Source organism: Coccinella septempunctata, chromosome 2 (genome assembly GCF_907165205.1).
Source record: "Coccinella septempunctata chromosome 2, icCocSept1.1, whole genome shotgun sequence".
In the NCBI taxonomy this organism is placed as follows: Eukaryota; Metazoa; Arthropoda; class Insecta; order Coleoptera; family Coccinellidae; genus Coccinella; species Coccinella septempunctata.
In genome coordinates, this window is record NC_058190.1 from 25,632,565 (window position 1) to 25,655,175 (window position 22,611).

Sequence of the window (22,611 nt, forward strand, 5' to 3'; positions counted from 1 at the left end):
ATCTCAGGGTCTATTGTGCCCCCAAACAGAGCTGTTCTCTGTTCAATAATCCGCCTAGTATGTTTCCAACAAAATTTACTCTTCATCAAAATAATGTATACTCTATAAGGACAAATTTTCTTCTAACAGTTTCTGAAAGTGTTAGGTAAAAAAAACATTGTTTCATCCAACATATAAATTTTTTTAATGTAAAATACAAAATATTGAAGGAAATAATTAATTTCAATGATGAAAATGGATTTCAAGATTTGAAGATATACACTGGGCAAAACAATTAATGCACATTCTGAAAATCTCAATTTTAATGAAAGGTAACTCTACATTGACTTTATAACTTATTTTTTATGTTCTCTCGGGAAGGTTTTGAACGAAACAAAATACCTTAAATAAAAGAAAACTTCAGGATTTTACCGAATCTTATGTGAAAGAAGAGAAATGAACAATTTTCAAAGTGCTGAAATGCTGATAAGTGATTTAATACTTGGTATTTCCACCCCTTGCGTTAATTACAGCTCGGCAACGACGGTTCATACTCAAAATGAGTGATCTTAAAATGTTCTGATCTAATCCTTCCCAGATTTCTCCGAGTTGGTTTCCTAAGTCATTAAGAGTAGCTGGATGATTTTCTGAACTTCTCAGCCTTCTATTGAGGTTGTCCCAAACCTGCTCAATCGGATTGATATCTGGACTTCTTGCTGGCCATTCCATTCGAGAGACTTCAACCTCTTCAAGGTACTCCTGAACGATGCGCGCACGATGGGGTCTGGCATTATCGTCCATAAAAATGAAATTTTCACCAATGTATGGGGCAAATGGCACTACATGCTCTTCAAGAATGTTCCTTATATACTTATCAGCATTCATAGTTCCATTATCAACGACCACTAGGTCTGTGCGAGCAGTCAAAGATATTCCACCCCATACCATAATCGATCCTCCCCCGAAACCAGTAGTATTCAGGAAATTGCACTGAGCATATCTTTCATGTGGACGTCTGTATACAAGGGAACGTCGATCACAATGGTAGAAGCAGAATCTAGACATCTGTGAAGAGAACTCTTTCCCAATCGGCCTCTTCCCAATGGATATGCTCTCCCACAAAATCCAAACGCGCTCTTCGATGGGCTGGGGTAAGAGCTGGGCCTCTTGCCGCGACACGAGGCCTTAAATCATATTTTCTGAGGCGATTTCTTATTGTCTGAGTGCTAATTTGCACCGCATGAGTTTGCTCAAGCTGGATTTGAAGGAGGCGAGCGGTTGCAAATCGTTGTCTCAACGAAGAAACTCTCAAGTAACGTTCTTGAATGGCAGTTGTTACCCGTGGTCTACCCTGTCCTGGTCTTCGGACATTCATACCTGTCTCCCTGAATCGCTGCAACATTCTGGACACATTTGTATGGGAAACTCCAAACCTTTCTGCAATTCTTGTGTATGCCCACCCTTCTTCTCGCAAAACTACCGCTTGGGCACATTTCTTTTAGGTCATATTGCGTGTTTCGCGTTGCGTAGCGATCGAGTGTAGAAAATCAAACGAAAGAAAAACTATTGATCACTAGAATTGATCGAGAACAACTGATTTTAGAATGGAGCCAATACATTCAAAATCTGATAATATCATCTTTTTTTATTCCTGCTGGGAAAAAACATCTGTATTGAAGAAAACCGTTGAAAGTGGATAACATATGCATGCATAATTCTGATAAAAATAATTATTATCATTGAGAACACCTTCAGTTGTAGAATAAATTTGAGATTTCCATAATGTGCGTTAATTTTTTTGCGCAGTGTAAATTGAAATTTACGGGGAAATTACGGGAATGCAATTTTTTCTATTTTTTTTTTTTGTATGTGCTGACGGTGAATGTCTATAGGAACAAGCTTGTGAAATATTAGCCAAAATTTCACCAAATTAACGAAGATATAGTAGTTTATAGATTTAATATTTTTTCCTAAATCACCCTATATCTAAACAACGAAAACCCTTAAGGGACATTTAAAACCCAAATTCTCTTATCCCTAACGTCACCAGTCCTCTGCTCTCATCGAGGTGGGAGTTATGTTGCTCTGCAGCATCTATTCCTCCTCGATGGGAAGGTCGGCACCCTCAGTAATGGTGGATAGAGCTAGTTCGATTCAGATCACAACATTTGCAGATATTTATATCAGCAGGTGATATGCGTATGATTGACTCTATGTTAAAATATATTTCGATTAAAAGCCCACATAGCGAATGTCGGCAAATCTCTTGAACTACATGTTCAATGGGTTCACTATCCGATTGATAATCCTTCTCCTGTTTATTATTCGAATACAGAAAGTAATTAATCAACTCTGAAACCCACTTCGAATTGATTGATCACCCTAAATCGCGGGTTTTGTTGTGCACACTGAAAACATATATCGCTTCATCGAAAATTGCAACGTTAACAACTTTGCCGAGCCCAAATTGAATATTCTGTTTGTATTGGTCCTATCAAATATTTATTCAATTGCTCCATTTCATTATTTCCGTTCGATGTCTGTTCCCATTTCATTATTAGAAGTTCGGGAGGAAGTACACAACAAAATATAAAAAAAAATTAAAATAATTCACGATGAAATGTCAATAACTATTGAAATTTGAAATATTCGTAAACGATATTCAGTTTAAGAAATATTTTATCAATGATGACTGAGTATGCAGTTCGGAAGCTCGAGAAAAAATCCTAGACAAACTAAAAGAATAGGACTCCTTGCCTAAATTGTTCGACGTCTCTTATTTCGTCTAGACCATGGACCCATACTCTCGAAAAAAAATTTTTCCTTGCGATACAGCGAATCATACGTTGGGACCGCAGGGTTTTTCAGGTTCTTCAAACGATGAGAATTCGCATATTGTTCAATGGGAATTTTGGTATTGGCAAATTGAAGAAAAAATACAGTCTTGAATTCACTGAAGAGACTTGGCGTATTTTACTATTAGGTATAATCGACTTTAGCTTGGCAGCTTTCACACTACTTCTCAGAGGAACATTCTCTTATCCCAATAAAAAAAAGCTTTGTTGGTGCCCTCTTCATTTTATCGGGCTGTTGGTGGTGGTTAGGTCCGAGCAGCTCTACGTTGGTTCTTCTTGGGTATCAGGCCAATATATGAAATGACAATATAGGAATGATTTTGATATCTTTCAATTTCTATTGGCTTATCCTAATTTGTTTTTTGGTATTTGTTTTTGCTTGTCTCTCCAGTGGGTTGTTTTTATTCGGAATCGTCAAGTCAATAAGCATTATTTTCTCTAAGTATTATTCCCTGATGACCTTATGTTGATTATCTCCATCTTTACAGAGTAACGTCACTTCTAGTTTATTGTGAGTTATTCTTCCTTCTAGAGGTCAAGAGAGATCTGTTCTTTCTATAAGGCTGTTTGAGTGCTCCTATGCTAATGTTGCAAGAACTGATACCAAATGAGTATCTCAGTGCTAGGTAACTGAACTGATTGCTTTGATTAATTTTTTGCTATCCAAGCTAGTTTTCAATATTCGTTTCAGTCTACGTGTGAACTCTTTTGTCAATTCTTTTTTCATCTTTGATTGATACGTCGAGCCTGTTTCATTCCGAGGTTTTTATTCTACTTATATACAGAATTTTTCCGTTTCTTTTCAGGTTGAATGTATCGTCCTCTATTCTACCCCTTGTTCTACACACCAGGCTAGTACCATTTTTATATCCTCAGAGAATTCTTCTACAACTTCCAGGATTTGTTGGATATTTTTCCTTCTTGATGACATTAGTGTCAAATCGTCTATATTAAGGAGATTATTCAGCTTCATAACAGTTTTATTGCTACCATCCTTAGGAAATCCACAGAGGGTGGAATTTAATCTATGAGATAAAAGATTCAAAGCAAAGCGGAACCATAACCGACTGCCAAATTCCCCGTCTTAGGTCCAATTTCACCAAACGGACACAAGATATCAGCCACGTGTTCTAGTTTTCTCATTATGACCGTTACGTACCATAAAAATACCAACAATTCAAAGAACCCAACTCTTAAAACTTATATAGTTGGACGCTATCTAATGATATTTGAACGCTTTGTAAAATAAAAGCATTCTTCATAATTTCTCGTTTAAGGTGCCGTAGTCGAGTAATTTGATGTTAAAAAATTAAAAAGGATCTGTGAAATTTGAAATTTGGATACTTTGGCTGAATACAACTCTGTTTAAAAGATCAACAGATGTGTAGTGTCACAGATTCAGCCAGTTATTCTGAAGATAATTTTGTTTTTCCAGGGGTGGCATATAGCTCATTATGAAAACTTAAAATGGCTTTATCTTGGGCAGAAATTTTTTTATAAAAAAAGTGTTTCTTTTGTCCTCCAGAATTTACTGTTAAAATATTTGTACGAGTCAAAGACTCATCCTGTATAGTGGGTGGCTCAAACTTGATTTTCGATTGCCTAAAATGTCAATTTTTCCTGTGAAAATAATGAAATTCAGGCATGACACCTGAAGATATAAAAATCGAAAAATTTCACCATCTAAATAGAATCAGCCAACTATCATCATTCAGATTGCCGAAGAAAAGACTGTCCCATTGATTGAAGAAGTTTTGATGCTGACCGATATTATCTTCTCTTCTTTGAGTTCATTAGTTTTCCTGCCTTATTCATCGACGTATGTTCATTTCTGATTTCTATACCCTTTCATATACAGCTCATGAGGGCATTATTAGTAGGATGATCTGAATCTCTTTCACCTATAATATTCTCCTTGTGTTCATCAATCTATTTACGTTTCAGGATTAACGGGACCAAGGGGAAGAGCTGGCAAACCCGGAAATCACGGTTTACCAGGTACTCCAGGTATAACTGCTTGGCATACCAAGGTAAACGGAACATCGGAGCTTCTGATACCACCATCCATTGGAAGTAAGTATAACTTAATATACGATTTTGATGAATTCGAAGCGTTAATTCTAAATCAATATTTATAACCAGATAGTCATTATTTATAATAGATTTTTTTGGCATATACAATAGATAGATATTAGAATAGAATTCAATAAAGTCGATGTTGCATAATTCGAAGAGTAGAAAAATTATTATAGTTATTTTCATTTATGACGGTACAGGAACCTATTTTTAATTGATGTATGATGACAAGTGATATTTCACCTGGATATGATATTGACTATTTCACTCATATAAAATTTTTCAACAATCCAAAGACAGCTGGTATTGTCGCGAAAACATCAGTTGTCTTCAAATTTTAATTGGTCCAACAACTTTGGTGTTTTCAACGACATGGATACGCAAGGTCTGACCAAAGAGCATCAAATAACATCATATGCATTCGCGCCGGATGCTAATGCTGCAGTGATTTTCAGAAGACTGGATTGAAATAAAAAAACTTAATAGATAGTCGAGTCGCCATGAGAACTCTGGTAGATAACAAATGGATCCCGGCCAAGGTACTTGAGTGCAGATCTACCCTTTCACAATTAGGAGAGACCAACAGATTTACAGCGGTTTTCACAAAACTTTGATTGCTCGATCAACGATTTGACAGTCACTCGATTTCGAAAATAAAAAATTTTTCCATTCCTGAATATATTGAAAAAGAAGCAATTGGGAACCATTGAATGGACGTATATAGATCACAATTTGATGCGTGAATGATATTCTGAATTCTCATGATTGAATTATCGATTGAAAACAATTTGACGTTCATTCATCAATCAAGCGTTGATTTTCCGATCAAACTTGGGGTTCAGACTTATTTGAAACAAAAACAGATTATATAATTTTCACAAAAATTTGTTTTTAAACCACGACATTTGTTTCGCTATCCAATAGCATTCTGTTTTTAGTTCAATTATAGATTTTCATGAAGTATCGGCCACAATATTTTAAACTCATTTGGTTAGAAACTTCAGATTCAACAAAATATCGAATGAATGAGAATTTTATCCATTTCGGAGCACTGAAAATTAGAATCAATGAATGACCGCTTCACATATTACGACTTTTAATACTTACGCTTCCATTTTCCTTAGTTGAGTGAAAAACTTAATCTCGTGAAATACATTTTATTATTTGATCCACCGTTCTTTCACCATTCAATAATTTTCGAAAAATATTTTGTTGTTTTCACCAAGAAATAAGACAAAAAATTCAATAATCAGCAACTAGAACGAGCTAGATAAACAAAAAGCGGTACGAGAATCAAAACATTCAAAACCTCTTTGATCAAAATGGACGTCTGAAATCTTACAAAATTTTTTATATTTCTGCAAATGGCACTCAAATTAATATTTTAACCAGTCCTAGCGTCTTTAAAACACGCTTGACACAAAGATGGCGCTCAAATCGCTTTAGTCGCCTCGTTTCCCATCTTTCTATTCTATAATCTTTGTTACTAACTGTATAAAATGTGTCAAATTTACATTGCTAGCCCATTGCTTGTATAAAAGTGAATGGAGCATAGATTTTAAAACTCAAGTCCATAGTTGGAGTTGTATGTATGTATACCGGGTGGCCCAGACGCGGCATTCATTTTGGGGGAGTAAAAAGTAAGATATTTTGAAAATCTTTTCTTGTGGTGTGTGTAGGGTGTTCGAAAGCACAATGTGAAATTATTGTCCTATATACAGGGTGTTCGAAAACAAAGATATAGATATAGACCAAAGTTACACTTTTCTAACACGCTGTATTTGACCATTGACCTCAAAAATGGAATGGCAAACTCACACTATGATGATCACTTTATACTTAGATGCACCCTTTACGAAATAATGGCGAAAAATTGAAAATAAGGAGTTTTTTTAAAAAGCAATTAATACAGACAGTTTTTTTTAAGTAGACAAGTTGGCTACTCCTATACATAAATAAAAATTTCAACTCTGGAATATACAGAGTGATCATAATTAATTCTCAAACATCAACTACAAATAATCGTCGAAAACTGCTGAGAAAACTATCAGGTTTAAGTGTAAAGAAACCTTATGAGGATAGATATAGAAATACAGGGTGTGCCATTTGAAATGAGAAAGTTTTTGACGATTATTCATAATTGATGTTTGGGAATTAATTATGATAACTCTGTATATTCCAGAAATGAAATTTTTTTATGTGTGGAAGTAGCCAACTTGTCTACTCAAAATGATACTGTCTGTATACTTCATTCACTTTTATTTTGGCAGTCGGTTGGCCATGGAAATTTGACACATTTCACTCTGTATAGTACGAAAATGTGGGGTTATGAAGCTTGTCAAAATATTTTTGGGTTTTAAATCAACGCCATGTTGCCCGTTCTACGTAAAAGTTTCTGTTATTACGTATTTTATCATAATGTCGAATCTCTTCGGAAAATATGTGACGAACATAATTGAAGTTTATGCAAACTGATTGAAGGCATACCAAATCCAGTTATTTGCATGGAAAATACAAGAGATCAGTATAATATCATAATATGCACTAGCTTGAGGAGAGTTGATGTTCGTTATCTTCTTTGGCTTACATCATTTGTAGATTTCAAAAATATTAACTCGAAGATGAAATGCATATGATATGCAGTGGTTGGGAATGGGTATCTCCCGAAGAAATTAACAGATAATTACAAGAATGTTAAATTCTTCAACAAGAATCATCTTGCATCAATATAAGTAAAATGAATTGAAAGAAGTTTCAAGTTAAGATGAACTTCACCTTTGAACAAAAATTTCACATGAATAAACAAGTAACAGGACACCTTGCGCGTATTTGTGGATATTCATCTTAATACATTGATGTAATAATAATAATTATAGGTATTTATTAGTACCTTAAGACATTTACATTGTATAGGACAAGTCAAATGAAAAATAGAAAAATCCATTTTAGGGAACTTATTCTCCGATGACATTTATCGAAAATCCTGTAGTAAACTTTTCGCATTAATTCACTCAAACATAAAATTCTCAAATGCCACCACTATTTTGGGTCTTCCAATAGAAGGAAATTCTTTGTCATACTCTTCATTCACAATCTTTCTGATTGTGGAAATATTCAGCTGAAATATAAGTCGTTCAGATTCAGATGAAACATTATATAAATTCCCTTACATTGAATATGTTCGCTACCGTCTGACGTATTGTGGATTTTAGAATATCAGGGTATAACTATTTGAATGAGCGGACCTGAATTCTAAATAGCACTTCCTGAAACCCTGTCCCTTTTTTCAATCACTTTCGGCATTTTCGTAATAAAAATTGATATTAGTTGTGGCAACGGCGTTATGACATTAACGACATTTCATGAGTGCCAACCTAACTTCATTCTAGATACAAAAACTTGAGAAAATTATTTCATGGCCAACCGACTGCTAAAATAAATTTGAATGAAGTATATCTCTGGCGTAACTAGTTTCTTCATTAATTGCTATTTAATAAAACTCCATATTTTCAATTTTTCGCCATTATTTCGTAAAGGGTGCCTTTTAAGGTATAAAGTGATTTGAAGAGACTCGTCATAATTTGAGCTTGCCATTCCATTTTTGAGGTCAAACGCAGGGGGTTACATTTGAAAAAGGTAACTTTGGCCTATAGGCCACAAAAATTATTGTCATCTATACAGGATGTTCGAAAACAAAGATATATCTTTGTTTTCGAACATCCTGTATAGATGACAATAATTTTTGTGCTTTTGAACACCCTACACAACCACAAGAAAAGATTTTCAAAATATCTTCAGTTACTCCCTCAAAATGAGCGCCGCGTCTGGGGTGGGCCACCCGGTATATGTATAACTAAGTATATCTACTTTAGTCGACTTATCATCAACAAATTCTTCACCCAATTACATTTTATAATCGTATTATCCACCAGTCATTGTTTTTCGAGTTTCTGTGGATTTTTCAGTAGTCTTTGCTTCTTGGCATCCTATATATATTTGTCCAAAGCATAGAAATCCTTGGCGTTGAAATTTGCTGTGTTTTACCATACGAGACCCTCAAGGATCCTTCCATACAGCTAAAAATGAAATACGTTGATTTCTCGACATAAAATCTTGTAGTTTATGAAATCACCGCCGTAAATTGCACGTATTTCTTCCTCGTGAGTGTCCGCCATTATTTGCGCCTTCAAAACGAATTTATGTAGTCCACTCCAGTCGGGGAACCAACCGAAGGAAATCCCCCGATTTATATCCTCTTATTGAACCTACGTCCAATTTCTCCAACAATTTTTACCGTTTTAGCTTCCAGTTTCAACCCGACGATCCCCATAGTGGTCCACGAGAAGGAAAATGTACGTCTTCATTGCTCGGCGACCGGACACCCCCGACCTCACATCACGTGGCTCCGAATGGACAACAAGCCAATTAGCAGGGGATCCTGGCAAGGTAATAAAAAACGATTGGTTCGTATTGATGGAAATTGCAAGCTTGACAAAAAAATGTAGTTCGTTATATTTTTTTTACTTCTCCTTCAAGAAGATAGAGGAAACAATTTCGAGAATGGGATTCATCAGTTATTTACTACAGGTGATAGGATTCACAGAAAAAGTTGTTTAATACCTCACACCAGTCACGCAAGCCTCATTAAATGGCATTCGATAAAATTTTCTAAATTTATAATATGTTGTAGATTATGAATTCATTTGTAGGTATACCAAAAATCCTATAGTTGGGGACTATGGATTTTGGATTGATTTTTAGATGATATGTTAATTTGATCCGAAGGAAGAAGGAACCTACTTTTCTAGGAACTGACAATTCGGTCGTGACGCAAGTTCACAGCGGTCCTTCGAAAATGCAAAAAAACTCGTTACTTGTACATACTCGAGCGTGTCAGATTTTCATACAGATGGTTCTCGTTGTTTCAGACGTGTTGACCCATTAATCTGACACTAATTAGGGGCGGTTCTCTTAATCTGACAGTTTGAAGATGATAACAAGGCATTTTTTCAAATATCTCCCTTCCTGTACCTCTAATCATTTCTGTATTCATTATTGAAGTTGTAGATGATAATCAAATCAAATTCTATACAACTTTCGTCTGGAGCAATTTTACATACTCTCAACCGTTTTCGAGTTAGAGGGCGGGTGAGGAGCTTAGCCACACATGCGAAAGGCCAAGGTCAATGCAGAAACATAGACTAATGAACATTCATCGCCATATATCTCAAAAACGTTCGGACGTAGAAAAAATGCTTCGGATAAAATTTGTAAAAAATGTTATGCTCTACAACTTTTTCAATGAATGCGAAAACAATTTGAAGCACAGGAGAGGGGATAATTAAAAAAAACTGATTTTTGTGACCTCTGTGGCCAATTTTATTGTTTCGGTTTGCTGAAACTGATAAATTATATTTTTTCCGTTATTCTGGAATCATTCGCTTCAAAATAAGAACTAAAGCCATGCACCGCGCTCGAGAATGTACACGTGAAGAATTTTTTTTTGCGCCCTCCCACATATTTTCGTCACGCTTGAATTGATTGAAATTTATTCTGGGACGATTCTGCGTTTCATGAAACTTTTCAGGGTTTCCACTCCCAATCTCTGAAACAAAATCAATTAAAAAATGAAATAAACGATTTGCTCCTGCGTAAATTCTTGCACTAATTTGTCAGGAGCAAATCAACTAGAAAAAATTGTTGCCTGACAATGAACTGAAAATAAAGAACTTTGAAATTATAATTTTATATTGTAATGTTTCGGAGTCTATATCAGACTCCTTCATCAGACAAAAATCAATTTTCGAAAATCTTCTAAATTGTATCTTTTCTTTTTTGTTTGACATTAATTGTTCATTGTCAGGCAACAAATTTTTCTAGTTGATTTGCTCCTGACAAATTAGTGCAAGAATTTACGAATTTCCCTCTTGTGCTCCCCAGCTACTAGGAATACTTTTCGAGTATTTTTTACTCAGAATTCTAAAACAATTCGGAGAATTGACAAAACGTCTATTTATTCTGGAGATCCCACGCCCCATTGATGGAACATAGTGTATCCATTATACTTTTTCGTTTTTTCCTCCCCAACGGGGGAACAAAGAACAATTCGATTGATTGTAAAGCAACCTATACAGGGTGTTCCGATTCGTTTTTGTTAAGAAGATACAAGCATTTGAAAAATCATATTTTCAAGTTCAAATCATAATAATCAATGGAAATTTTGGGACTATAAAAATTGTTCAAAATGTCCACCTTCGGCTCAAATGTAAGCTTGACATCAACGAACTAAAAATGCCGTTACTCGGCGGATTAGATGTGAGTCGTTTCGTATTTGGTTTGCCGAATCTTGAATTCTATCAAGTAATTGTTAATGAGATTAGATTTCAACATGAAAACAAGCTGCTTCATATTACCCATAAATAAAAATCTGAGGTATTTAAATTAGGTGAAGGAGATGGCCATTGTATTGGTCCTCTATATACATTTATTCGGGAAATGCCAACTGACTACTTGTCTCCCCCTATGTGGTGGTGCACCATCGTGTTGGTACCTACCACATATTTCCAACAATGTTGAGCTCTAAGTTATCAATGAAGTCAAAAGGGTTGTGCTCCAAAAAATTGTATTAAAATCTGCATTTAAACGATCATTTATAACATGAAAACACTGAAACGCTGCTGATATCGTCTTTGTCTAATGACATATGGATTCTGCAGTGCCCATACATGTCCATTATGGTTATTGTTGATACTATCCTCAGTAAAACAAGTGTCAGATGAATAGATGAAAAAACGACAATTACCATATCAACCGATATTTTCTGTCGGTCTACTCAATCAAAAGATGAAAAAAAACTCCTAAACGAAAACGAGTCGGACCTATGTTCATAGGAAAAAAAATGGTCAAAAGTAGCACATCTACCGAATAAAAGTTTGAGGGAAATTCGAAATAATGGATGCTACTCTCTTTGAAAGATCCACATATATGTATAGTGTCATAGATTTAGCTTGTGATTCTGAAGGGAATTTTGTTTTTCTCCAGGGGTGGCAAAGCTCATTATAAATCTCAAAATCGTTAAGTATAACTTTCTATTTAAGCCGAATGGAAAAAAATGGTGCAAGAAGTATTTTGCCCTCAAAAACCTACTATTGAAATATATGTACAAGTCAAAAACTCACCCTATATGGAAGAAGGTGTCCTAGAAAGAATGCGACAAACTGAAACCAGAAACTGTTAGTCACTGTTAGTCAAGGTGGACTCATATCAAGAGATTATAATTGCCTGAAAACCTTCGTTTAGTATAGATTCGGTGATAATCAGATGTTGAGTTGATAATATTCAATAAATCACTAACTGAACTGAAAGCAGAAATACATGTATGACTTTCAATGACATGAGTTGTTAAACCACGACACGTGTTTCGCTATCACAAGCATTTTCAGGTGGGTGGACGTAAACTGAAAAATTTTCAGTTGCTATTGTGATAGCGAACCAGAGATTGTGGTTTAACAACTCATGTTAGAGAAAATCATATAATTCTATTGTATTATTATGTACTCTTTTTTCATTGTTCTCCTGGTTCAATCATTCTGTTTGTTTTGTTTGTATTTCATTATTGTTTCATGAAAAAATATTCAATTTTCAGATATTGGAATATCAGGAGCTACTTTGAACATAACAAGAGTGAATAGGATACATATGGGACAATATATGTGCATAGCTAATAATGGAGTCCCACCAGCTGCAAATCAAACATTCAATGTGGAAGTTTATTGTGAGTATAATCAAGACCTTGCGATCTGAAATGAAGAGTGCTAGAATTTTTTTAGTTTGCATATGCAACACTGCAGCCTCTGAAATTTATGAGGTTTCCCCTATATGACAGCCTTCGTTCAACGTTTAAAATTAATTAGGTTGGACAAGTGAAAAGGAAGAAGAGCCTAAAACTCCCCCTGTGGCACTGGTATAACAAAAATTGGTGAGGCCATAGGAAGCCGTATGACTTTGTCGCCTTCTTGAAGGCCTGCGCCTGAGACCATAGGCGAAAGGCCCGTTAGGGTGGAGGTAAAGCGGCTCACAGACGAGGGGCATGGTTGTCAACAAGGTTGGCAACCTGGTTGACAGCGAGCTAAAGTAGTATTAAACAGTTGGGGCAGCCAACGGTTGACCACAGGGCAGAGTGCTAACCTAATCTGGTTGACAACCATGTTGATCTTCCATCGGCCATTTAAACAATTTCGAAAACTGGCTCGTTTGTGTATTGAAAAGGCTATCAAATCTACACCAATATGTCTAAAAAAATGGAACTAATATTGTAGTTCGAGGGTTATGGCTGCGAAAACAACTACCTCATGAGGTACCAATGATTGGAATTGCAACAAAAAATTATTTTCCACGTAAAATCACGAAAATAAATCTGAAAATGGAGCTCTGCTGAAACATGGATAATTTCAAAATTTTCCATTGAAAAATTTTAGGCAAGAAATAAATCGGACTGGCAGAAATATACTTTCAGTATACTATGGAGAACGAGCTGACATCGAAGGTGAGTAGCGATAGACCGGTCTTGTTTGAGCTCGTCAGTATTGCATAACCGGCATAACTCAACCATACTGATCAAGTATATTTCTGGCCGGCCAATTTATTCTGTTACCATTCATGTTAAACTATCTTTATCTCTGACAATGCCTCCCTCAAAAATAGGAAATGCCTTGGATGCACCTTCATGAAATCAGGTAATACACCCTCATTAAAACATCGCAGAGCTCCATTTTCAGATTTGTTTTCGTAATTTCACGTTGAAAAAATTTTATTTTTGTAAATTCGAAAATTTGACATTCAGACAACATTTTGATGAGGAATCAATTTTCATTATGAAATAGAGAGATAACCATTGGATAAACGAAATTTGGTTTCACTTCCGATGAAACCCACGAATCTCGAAAAATTTACAAGGAGTCATCTCTCTAGTCGATGCTCAACTCCGGCGTCGTAAACTTGAAATTCGATTCCTTCCCAAAAATATTTCAAACAACGGAATTCATGTGACACTCTGTATAGTATTCCTCACCAATCATAATCATGAAAACTAATGGTGAACAATGTATATCGAAATTATCTATTGAAATGAAAATTTGTTGCAGTCCCACCATTGATTAGGATCAAAAACCAAATGGTGGCCGCAAGAAACGGATCTTCGGCTCTGCTTGAATGTGAAACAGAGGCTTATCCGGAACCATTGAGGTAAGTTTATTACTCGCTAATAAATGTCCATCGAATACATTTTTAGCCGTTTCGTTTTGGGAAATGTGCACACGTCAGACGGCTAAAGATGAAATTCCCTGAGGTAGAAGAATATTATATCGAACTTTATCCGTTCCTCGAATATAAATCTAAGTTTAGCCGACTGATCTTAAGTTTTTGCTCACACCTGTCTTTAGCCGTAACACATACATATAATAATTCTTCACAAATTCTTTTAGGTTGACTTAAATTCACAGAGAATTCTTCTTCTTCTCTTTTATGTACCAAGCTTGAATGACAAACATAACAGTTTCTCCCTCACTAAATAAATACAATTTCTTTGCTGTACAATTTATATTAAGTGTTTGTTTGTTTTCACAATTTTTTCATCAATCTTATTGAATTACCTATGAATAATATTTATCAGCTAAAAGAAACATGCATTTTCTTTAAAGAGTATTCCAATAAGTACCTGAAAATTATTACATATATCTACGTTCAGTTATATCACTTATGAAACCAATAAGGTACTATTCTATATTGGAATATTCAACATTGCTTATATTTTTCAGGTATTGGGAGAGGTCGGACGGAAGGCTCCTGGAAAATAATGACAAGTATCGTATAGAGTACATTGGTCAACGTGATCCATATCGTAGTATAATGAGGTTGAATATTACCAGAACTTCAGCTTACGATTTCAACTTCATCTATTTTTGCGTTAGCAAAAATGAGCTACAGGCTACAAAGGGAGAAATAACCCTGTTCGGTAGGAGAGGTGGCTGCTTTGTAATACTAACTGTAGAATAGAAAAATAGGGGCGGAGGATACCTTCTTTCTTCTAAGGCTCTTATAATATTTTCAAAAAGCTGGTATAAAAAGACGATTCAGTGAGCAACTACGGAAAACCGTTGAGTATATCTGGAAGTTCATATTGTTGTGTCTTAAAAAAATTCCTTTTAGTTTATTAACATAACAATACGTATTCAAAGAATAATCTTCGGAAGATTCGATTTCCAACGCAAACAAGCGCTAATGCTAATAACCAGCCATTTCAAAAGAACAAAGTAGAGAGATAGAAAACTTCCCGCTTCTTGTAACAACTCGCGACAATTCGAGGTAGCGTAAAAAGTATTTCGAGAGTGTCTTGTAAACTTCAAACATGAGGCTTAAAACTGACATACTTTATTTAAGAGTCCTTATTAAAAAAAAAATTAAAGTGCCCCTGTTCAGATCGTTTGAGCAGCATTGACTTACTTAATGGGAATGGGGTAGATTTTGCAGGCAAATGAAATCAACTTCCTTATGAAACAATACCTATACACCAATAATGCCAAAATTGTACAGGCTATCCCAAATTGCTTGATTTTTGTTGACTCTGGTACCTCTAGAAACAAAATTTTGATATTTTGTTGATTTCGAAAATGTGCCATAACCTTTTTATTTTCGAGAATATCTAAAAACCATCCCTATACGAAAAATTCAGAAGGATTGAGGTCTGGTGATTTTGCTGCCAGGCAATAGGAACATGCGTACCCGCATCCACTGGCTCCCGAATAAAAAAACAGTTAATTTGTAAAATTTCACTTTTATGCTGATTTTGCCTTGAAGATGTAAGCAATTCTTTGAACAGAAATAAAACAGTTTGGAATATTGTAATAAATTCCAGTTTTCTGAGAAAATTGGAGTTCATTTTAGTGCATTCCTTTCATTTCACATTTCCGCCTTTGAAAATATTTAATTCTCAGATCTTCAGTGCATTCATTCCGATAGGCAGAGTAAATGTAAAAAACCGTCTATCTGTGGTTAACGTTGTTTTTCTTGCATGCCGTTGAAGATTTTGACGTTTTTCTGATGTTGATATGCGATAAACCGGAGTTGACGACGTTTTTCACTCTTGTCGCATTCTGGAATTTTCAGATTTTTAACGTGTGGGGGGATTTGCCTATAAAAGCAGATTTTCCCCCGCGACGGTCTCTTTTACTCTTTAGTCTCTTTTGTCACTTGACGCTCTTTACTCTCTTTTCTCTTGTCTCTGCGATTGTGTGCCCGACGAAGCGAATTTAGAATAAATTTGGTGTTACGAAGGTAGTGCTCTTAGAAGTTAATTTTTATTTTTTCGTTTGTTTTCCGCGAGTGTCTTGAATAAAAGAGGTAGGTCCCCGTCTATACGAATCAGTTTCTTTATTAGACCTACACCGGTTGTTTCTTTGACACTGCTGTACTGTATTGTTTTCTGTTATCTTGTGCCGTACTTTGACCTGTTTCGTGAGTCTGACTTTACTTCGCTATCAGTCATGGTGCGTAAGCCCTTGGGGTAGTGAAGGGAAAGTCCTGTCAACCCCCCTGTTCTCGTTCCCGCGTCATAATTGTTGAAACAGAAATCTCCTCTCTTCTATCAGTCATGGTGCGTAAGCCCTTGGGGTAGAGAATAAGAGATACCGCTCGTCGTCAGTGAAATCGCGTAGTTGCGCTCAAAATAGATCTTTTCTTCGCTATCAGTCATGAAGCGTAGCCCTTGGGGTAGGGAATAAAACTCTCGAGTGGATCCGCCCTGGTTGTGTTTCTTTCATTTCTGGAGAATACAATTGATTACATCCCGATACCGTATAGCAAGTCATTTCACTTCGCGAGGTCATCCTTAGTATCCATTTCGTCAGTTCTGGATGGCGCATTTTATTGAACAACCTTTGATTTTTCACTGTACCCGGTATAAACTTTATAAAGTGCTCGTGATCGGATCGAATTTCCCGAATGTATGTTTGCTGATCGATTCGCTCATATTTCATACCGACACATTTTTCCGTTGTTTATATAATCAGTTTCCGAAGGTGTGAATAAACTGGTACACAATTTGATTTTGACTACTTCGTTGTCGCTACCATCCTAGATAACAGCGAACTCTGTCTCCGATTAGCAGCTACTCTGGTAGGTTTGCTATTTTTCCTAGTGAAAAGAATAGCTGGCGCTTGAGCTAAATTTTCTCCGAGGAAACCACGTTACAATATATTGCGAACGTTCTCACAAATGGTGGTGTAATATAACCATAAATTTGGATGGAAAATTATGTAGCGATCCAAATTCGTTGGCTGATATCTTTGCCAAGCATTTTTCCCCTACAACTACCTCTAAATTGAAATCTTGCTATGGTGATGACTTATCACATTCTTGCACAGTGACGCCCATGGTGATTGTGAGTTTTTTCTTCCATCCTGTCACGAGAACTGAAGTCGAGAAAACCATTTAATTATTGAAAAATAAAAAGAGCGTTGGTGTCAATTCTTTATCAACTAAAATAATGTAGGAAATGTGTGAAGTAGTTAGTGAACATTTTCCACATCTCGTCAATGTTCAACGACCAAATCTATTTCAATTTACTTCTTCAATTTGAAAAAATCTGAAGCTGAGGCGCATCGATTGCCTTGAGTGAGAGAACATATCGTGAGGGGTTTCAAAAGTTTGAAAACGGTGATTTTGAAAAAGAATACAAAGATCGCAGTAAAACGCAAAACATTCACGAGTATTCATAATTGGGAAAATTAATTAATTCGTCTCAAACATGCACTTGCACTTCCTTTGGAAGTTGGTATTCACCACAAATTAACAAATAGTTATTTTCCTATCAAGTGCGAAAAGTGATACTTGCCCGCACGAAACTGCCGTTGCCCGAACGATGCGAAGCAGAGTTCGGGTAAGCAGTTGAGTGCGGGCAGGACACTTTCCGCAAGAGTTAGGAACAATATTTTTTCTACAAGCGCTTGAAATATATAAATATATCCATTTCACGAAACAGATCATATCTCATTTGATTAATTCATATATAATGACAGACGTAATTCTGCATGTCGTTACTATGGGTTTCTCATCGTTTACGTTCTGTTCATACGTTCAACCTTTTTCCCGCACGCATTCCAAGTTGAAAGAGTCACTTTCCCGCACGCAAATATTATAGAGTAAATAAAATTCATGTTTCTATGCACATAACGTCAACGATGATAAACCCATAGTAACGACATGCAGAATTACGTCTGTCATTATATTGAATTAATAAAATGATATATGATATGTTTCGTGAAATGGATACATTTATATCTTTCAAGCGCTTGTAGAAAAAATATGTTCCTAACTCTTGCGGACAGTGTCTTGCCCGCACTCAACTGCTTACCCGAACTCTGCTTCGCATCGTTTGGGCAACGGCAGTTTCGTGCGGGCAAGTAGCACTTTCCGCACTTGATAGGAAAATAACTATAAATGCACGATCTTTACATTAGTTTCCTGTTTAACCACTACACGTGCTTGGCTATCACAATAGCATCTTCATGTGGATGGTAGCGATAGCGATGATTGTATTGTGAATGTGATATGGGGGTAGATGAGACGAGGATAAGCCCTATCATAAGAGTGTTTTAATAGGTAATGCCTTTTTCCACACTTTCAGTTGATCTTTTGAACCTTTCGTGGAAATGGAAAAGTATTAAGTGAAGCACGAAATAAAAAGCGTACTACCAGAAAGAAGGTATCCCGTATCCCCATTCGTAATCAAGAACGTAAATGATAACAAAACAGTCGCCCCCAACTCATTGAATACACAATTTGTTTGACAGAAGGAGACGGTAGACACCATCACAGACCGGATAACAAGGAAACAATTTATGGAATGCTGCCGCCTGATATGGTAAGCTTGGAAGATATCTGCGGACCACAGTTCGAATGTCCCGACTGTGGAAAACTGGAAATGAGGTGCAACGGAAGTGGTGTCTCTCTGATTGATTTGATCAGCAAATGGGAAATCAGGCCGTACGGTACAGAGAAATATAAGGGGTATCCAAGTAGAAAAACAGGTAATTTTTTGCGAACACTCCTATTTCGTCAGAAGGTGGAACCTATCGAAATGAAACATATAATTTAGGCTAAATTAGAAGATAACGATAAAACTGGGGATATCCTAAGTAGCCATCAATTGCTCATTTCCAATCGAAAACAAAACGGGTTATTATTTCAACCGAGACCAACTTATTATTGTTATCGACGAACCTCAGTTTTCAAAAAGTTTTTCTTCACTATTTATGGAGCGGATAATGCTAGTCTCGACATTCAGTACAATATTGCCTTGACTATTATTGTAATTAGCAAAGCAATTTATACATTCCCCTACTCATGGAATAATTCCTGGTATTAGGGCCGGTTAATTCACCTATATTTAGGTCTGCTCCAAAGTTTACCGAAAGGTGAATGAACCGGCTTTCCAACCATTCAAAAACTTGAACTCCTCGGTATTCTCTTCATTTACTACCATATTACGATGAATATAAAGATTATAGAGTTAACTCTAGATAATCTTTGGATGAATAGTTACGAATCAGCAACCTAAAAAAGACAAAAGCATGCCATTCATAATATCGGACTTGTTATGATGCATTGAAGACGGCATTGAATTCTCCAAACATATGCTAAAAAATACAATAATAATACATTATTATTTTGTCCAACGTTTGAGGAGATTCTCAAACTGGAAATTCAGTAGGCATCGGGGAATGATCAGTTAAAAAATTATATGCCGAATAAGTTCCATGGAGTTTTTTTCAAAAAAAAAGAGCTTTAAAGTTTAAACCACTTAGTGAAAGTTTAATTCTAACCGTTGTCGAGCAGTCGTATTGAGCAGTTAATGGTAGGTTCAGTTTCTGTTGATCATTTTCATTAATTGACATGCCCTCTAACTAGATACATAAAGAAAACGGCCCCTAGGAACTCCAATCTGAAAAAAATCGATAAGAAAGCCAAAAATAAAGGATTTTTTTTTTAAATTTCGAAACTCAATATCTCCATAACGGTTGAGTTTCGGACACCATATTATAGAACCAAATCTATCAGAAATGACCTGAATAATAGCGTCCTTCAATATTTAGTACCACTTTCCCAGTAACACCCTTTTGTATTGTTTCTCGATTTTAATTTTAAACGTAAACTTTCCAAATGAACCTAAAAATTCAATGCAGAAAGTTTGAAACTACATTATCATTAACAAAAACACGAAGTCTTGAATTAGATAAGATATTTTCTATCAAACGAACCATTTTTCCATATTTTAAGTGACTGTGAAGTTCAAAAATTACACCTTCTTTCCACATCATATCGTACGCTGATGACAGATCTACAAATGCGGTTCCTGTTTTCTTCTTATTATTGTAACCCGATGCAATAAAAGTAGTCAGGCTCAGTACCCGATCAGAACAATTTCTATTCTTTCTAAAACCTCCCTGGCAATTTTGTAAAACATCCTCAACTCAACATATGTTTCAATCCTAAATTGGATCAATCTCTCAAGAATTTTGAAAGGGACACTTAATAAAATTATAGAATGATAATTATTCGGATCCGAAGAATTTTTACCATGCTTCAAAATTGCAATAACTTTTGCTTTTCTAATTTCAGTTGGAAAATTACCAGAATTCAAAATATCATTATAAAACGATAATAGCCAAGATAAAGCTTTTACCCCCAAGTGTTTCATGAATTCTGGATAATTGCCATCGAACCCAGGAGCTTTTCGAGATTTCGTGCATCTAATTGCAGATGTTAATTCATCCATATTAAAAAGATGAGAAATAACATCTTCAATAGATGTCGATTTCCACAATTTATGTAATTTTTTCCTCATGTCATCAACTTTCGATTGGGAGATTTTAACTGTGTTCGCTACATTTACAAGTCGGCGAGCAATCAGTTCCGGATTCACATTTGAAGGGGCTTTAGTTAGAGGAGCAGCTTCTCCTAATTTCCGTAAAACATCCCAAGAACTCCTACTCGAATAAGTAAAATTCATATTAGACAAAATATCATTCCATTTTCTATAAATTCATATCACAAACATCCCTGTACTTCATGAACGTGAAAATAGATTAAAATATTACCTGCTTACACCTGGCTGCGAGGTAGTTGCGGCCGAGTGTGCAACGGCAGCTATGGATTTTAGTATTCTTTACATGCATTGTTATGATGTGGATGATATTTTATTTCAAAACGAAGTCAACGTAATTTTTCTTGGAATATTGATTAAAATTAATTCAATTAAAATTACTTGCGGCCACTTTTGACAGGCTGCGGTGTTATCAGTGAATTCTCCTATGTATGTTTGACTCTATACGTAATGAACGCAGTGATTCTGCAGTGGATCTCGTACTATTAATTTTTGTATAAGCAACAAACTCATCGAGAATGAAAATTAACAGAAGAGCCCTGAACTGAACAACTTGGCCCAAAATTTCATAATTGCTCTATCAAAAGGAAAAAATCAATTAACTCAAATTTCCCTATTTAAAGCTCTCCTCTTCGGGTAGTAAAAACCCTAGTTTGAGCAGTAGGGGAAGCAAATTCTTTTTTGTTATGTTGAAAAAGATTAGGTTAAAACGAAAATTTATCAAACAAGGATTTTTTAATAAATTGGACAATAAAATCTGAAGGGTTGATCCAAAAATTATATCGGAAATGATAGATTGGAGGTGTAAAGTTGCATATTTTTCCATCCCCAAGGCTAGACTAGAAAAATCTTCCTAAAATAATTCCATAAAAATTCAATCTTCCAATAATTTGCTTCGAAAGAAATCATAAGAGATTAAAAAACGGGGACAGACGATGCGACCGGTGCAGTAGGTCGGCGAACTGCCAGTATTTTCTGCTCTTTGATCCTTACAACAAATCGTTGATTTTGGCTGTTTCTGGTACTTCTAGACTACATAGGGAAAAACGTTGAAAAGAATCCTGACTGGGCTTGATTTTCGTGAAAAGTCCATAACTTAAAACCCTGTCACGATATCCTCATTTGTCTTCAAGATATTTTGATATTTTTTCGATGTGCCATTACCTTATTTTCGAAAATATCTAAAAACTATGAAAACTTTCTACAGGCACTTTCCACGGGGAAACTACACTATATTCAGAATATCTAGGGAAATAAGCATTTTAGAACAGTAGGTAGTATTTTTAACACTTGAAGACTATTTTCTTACGTGAATTCAACCTGACCAATAAAAAATGGGTTCTCCTTTGAAAAAAATGAGTTTTGAGGTTTTTGTCATCACTGTTCAATTGAATTTTTAATAAACGGAGGAGGATCATTAGTCTTCTATAGATAGAGAAACTAGAAAATTAGATACTTTCATGCAAAAATCTCAAAGTAATTAGCATTGGAATGAAGCCCTATTTGAGAAAATTTGAAGAGCTTTCATGTTTCAGAAAAATTTTCTGCGGAAAATGTGCGATTGATACATTAGCATGGCAGCAATGTAAAATTCAATTCAAGTGATTTGATTAGGACTGGAAGGGAACTAGGTACCTATTACATTCAAAAAACGAAAGTACTATAATTTCCGGTAGTCGAACAAATCTGATGTTTTCTCCAAGAACTCTTATTTCTCCCAACAAAGCTTAACTAAATAATTTCAAATGTTTATCTCGAGTC

The 22,611-nt window shown here is 35.6% G+C and overlaps 1 protein-coding gene across 2 annotated transcripts in view; it reads left to right on the forward strand.

The window, feature by feature from the left end:
* The window catches only part of LOC123308096, an 86,148-nt gene that overhangs the window by 50,931 nt on the left and 12,606 nt on the right, over positions 1-22,611 (forward strand). Inside the window, exons 5-10 of one of the 2 annotated variants that reach the window (XM_044890638.1) lie at positions 4,779-4,907; positions 9,213-9,356; positions 12,556-12,684; positions 14,054-14,153; positions 14,726-14,931; positions 18,758-18,994. In XM_044890638.1, coding sequence (XP_044746573.1) covers positions 4,779-4,907; positions 9,213-9,356; positions 12,556-12,684; positions 14,054-14,153; positions 14,726-14,931; positions 18,758-18,994 — 945 coding nt within the window. The remainder of the gene's footprint in view (positions 1-4,778; positions 4,908-9,212; positions 9,357-12,555; positions 12,685-14,053; positions 14,154-14,725; positions 14,932-18,757; positions 18,995-22,611) is intronic. The other variant, XM_044890639.1, reaches the window with a different exon arrangement.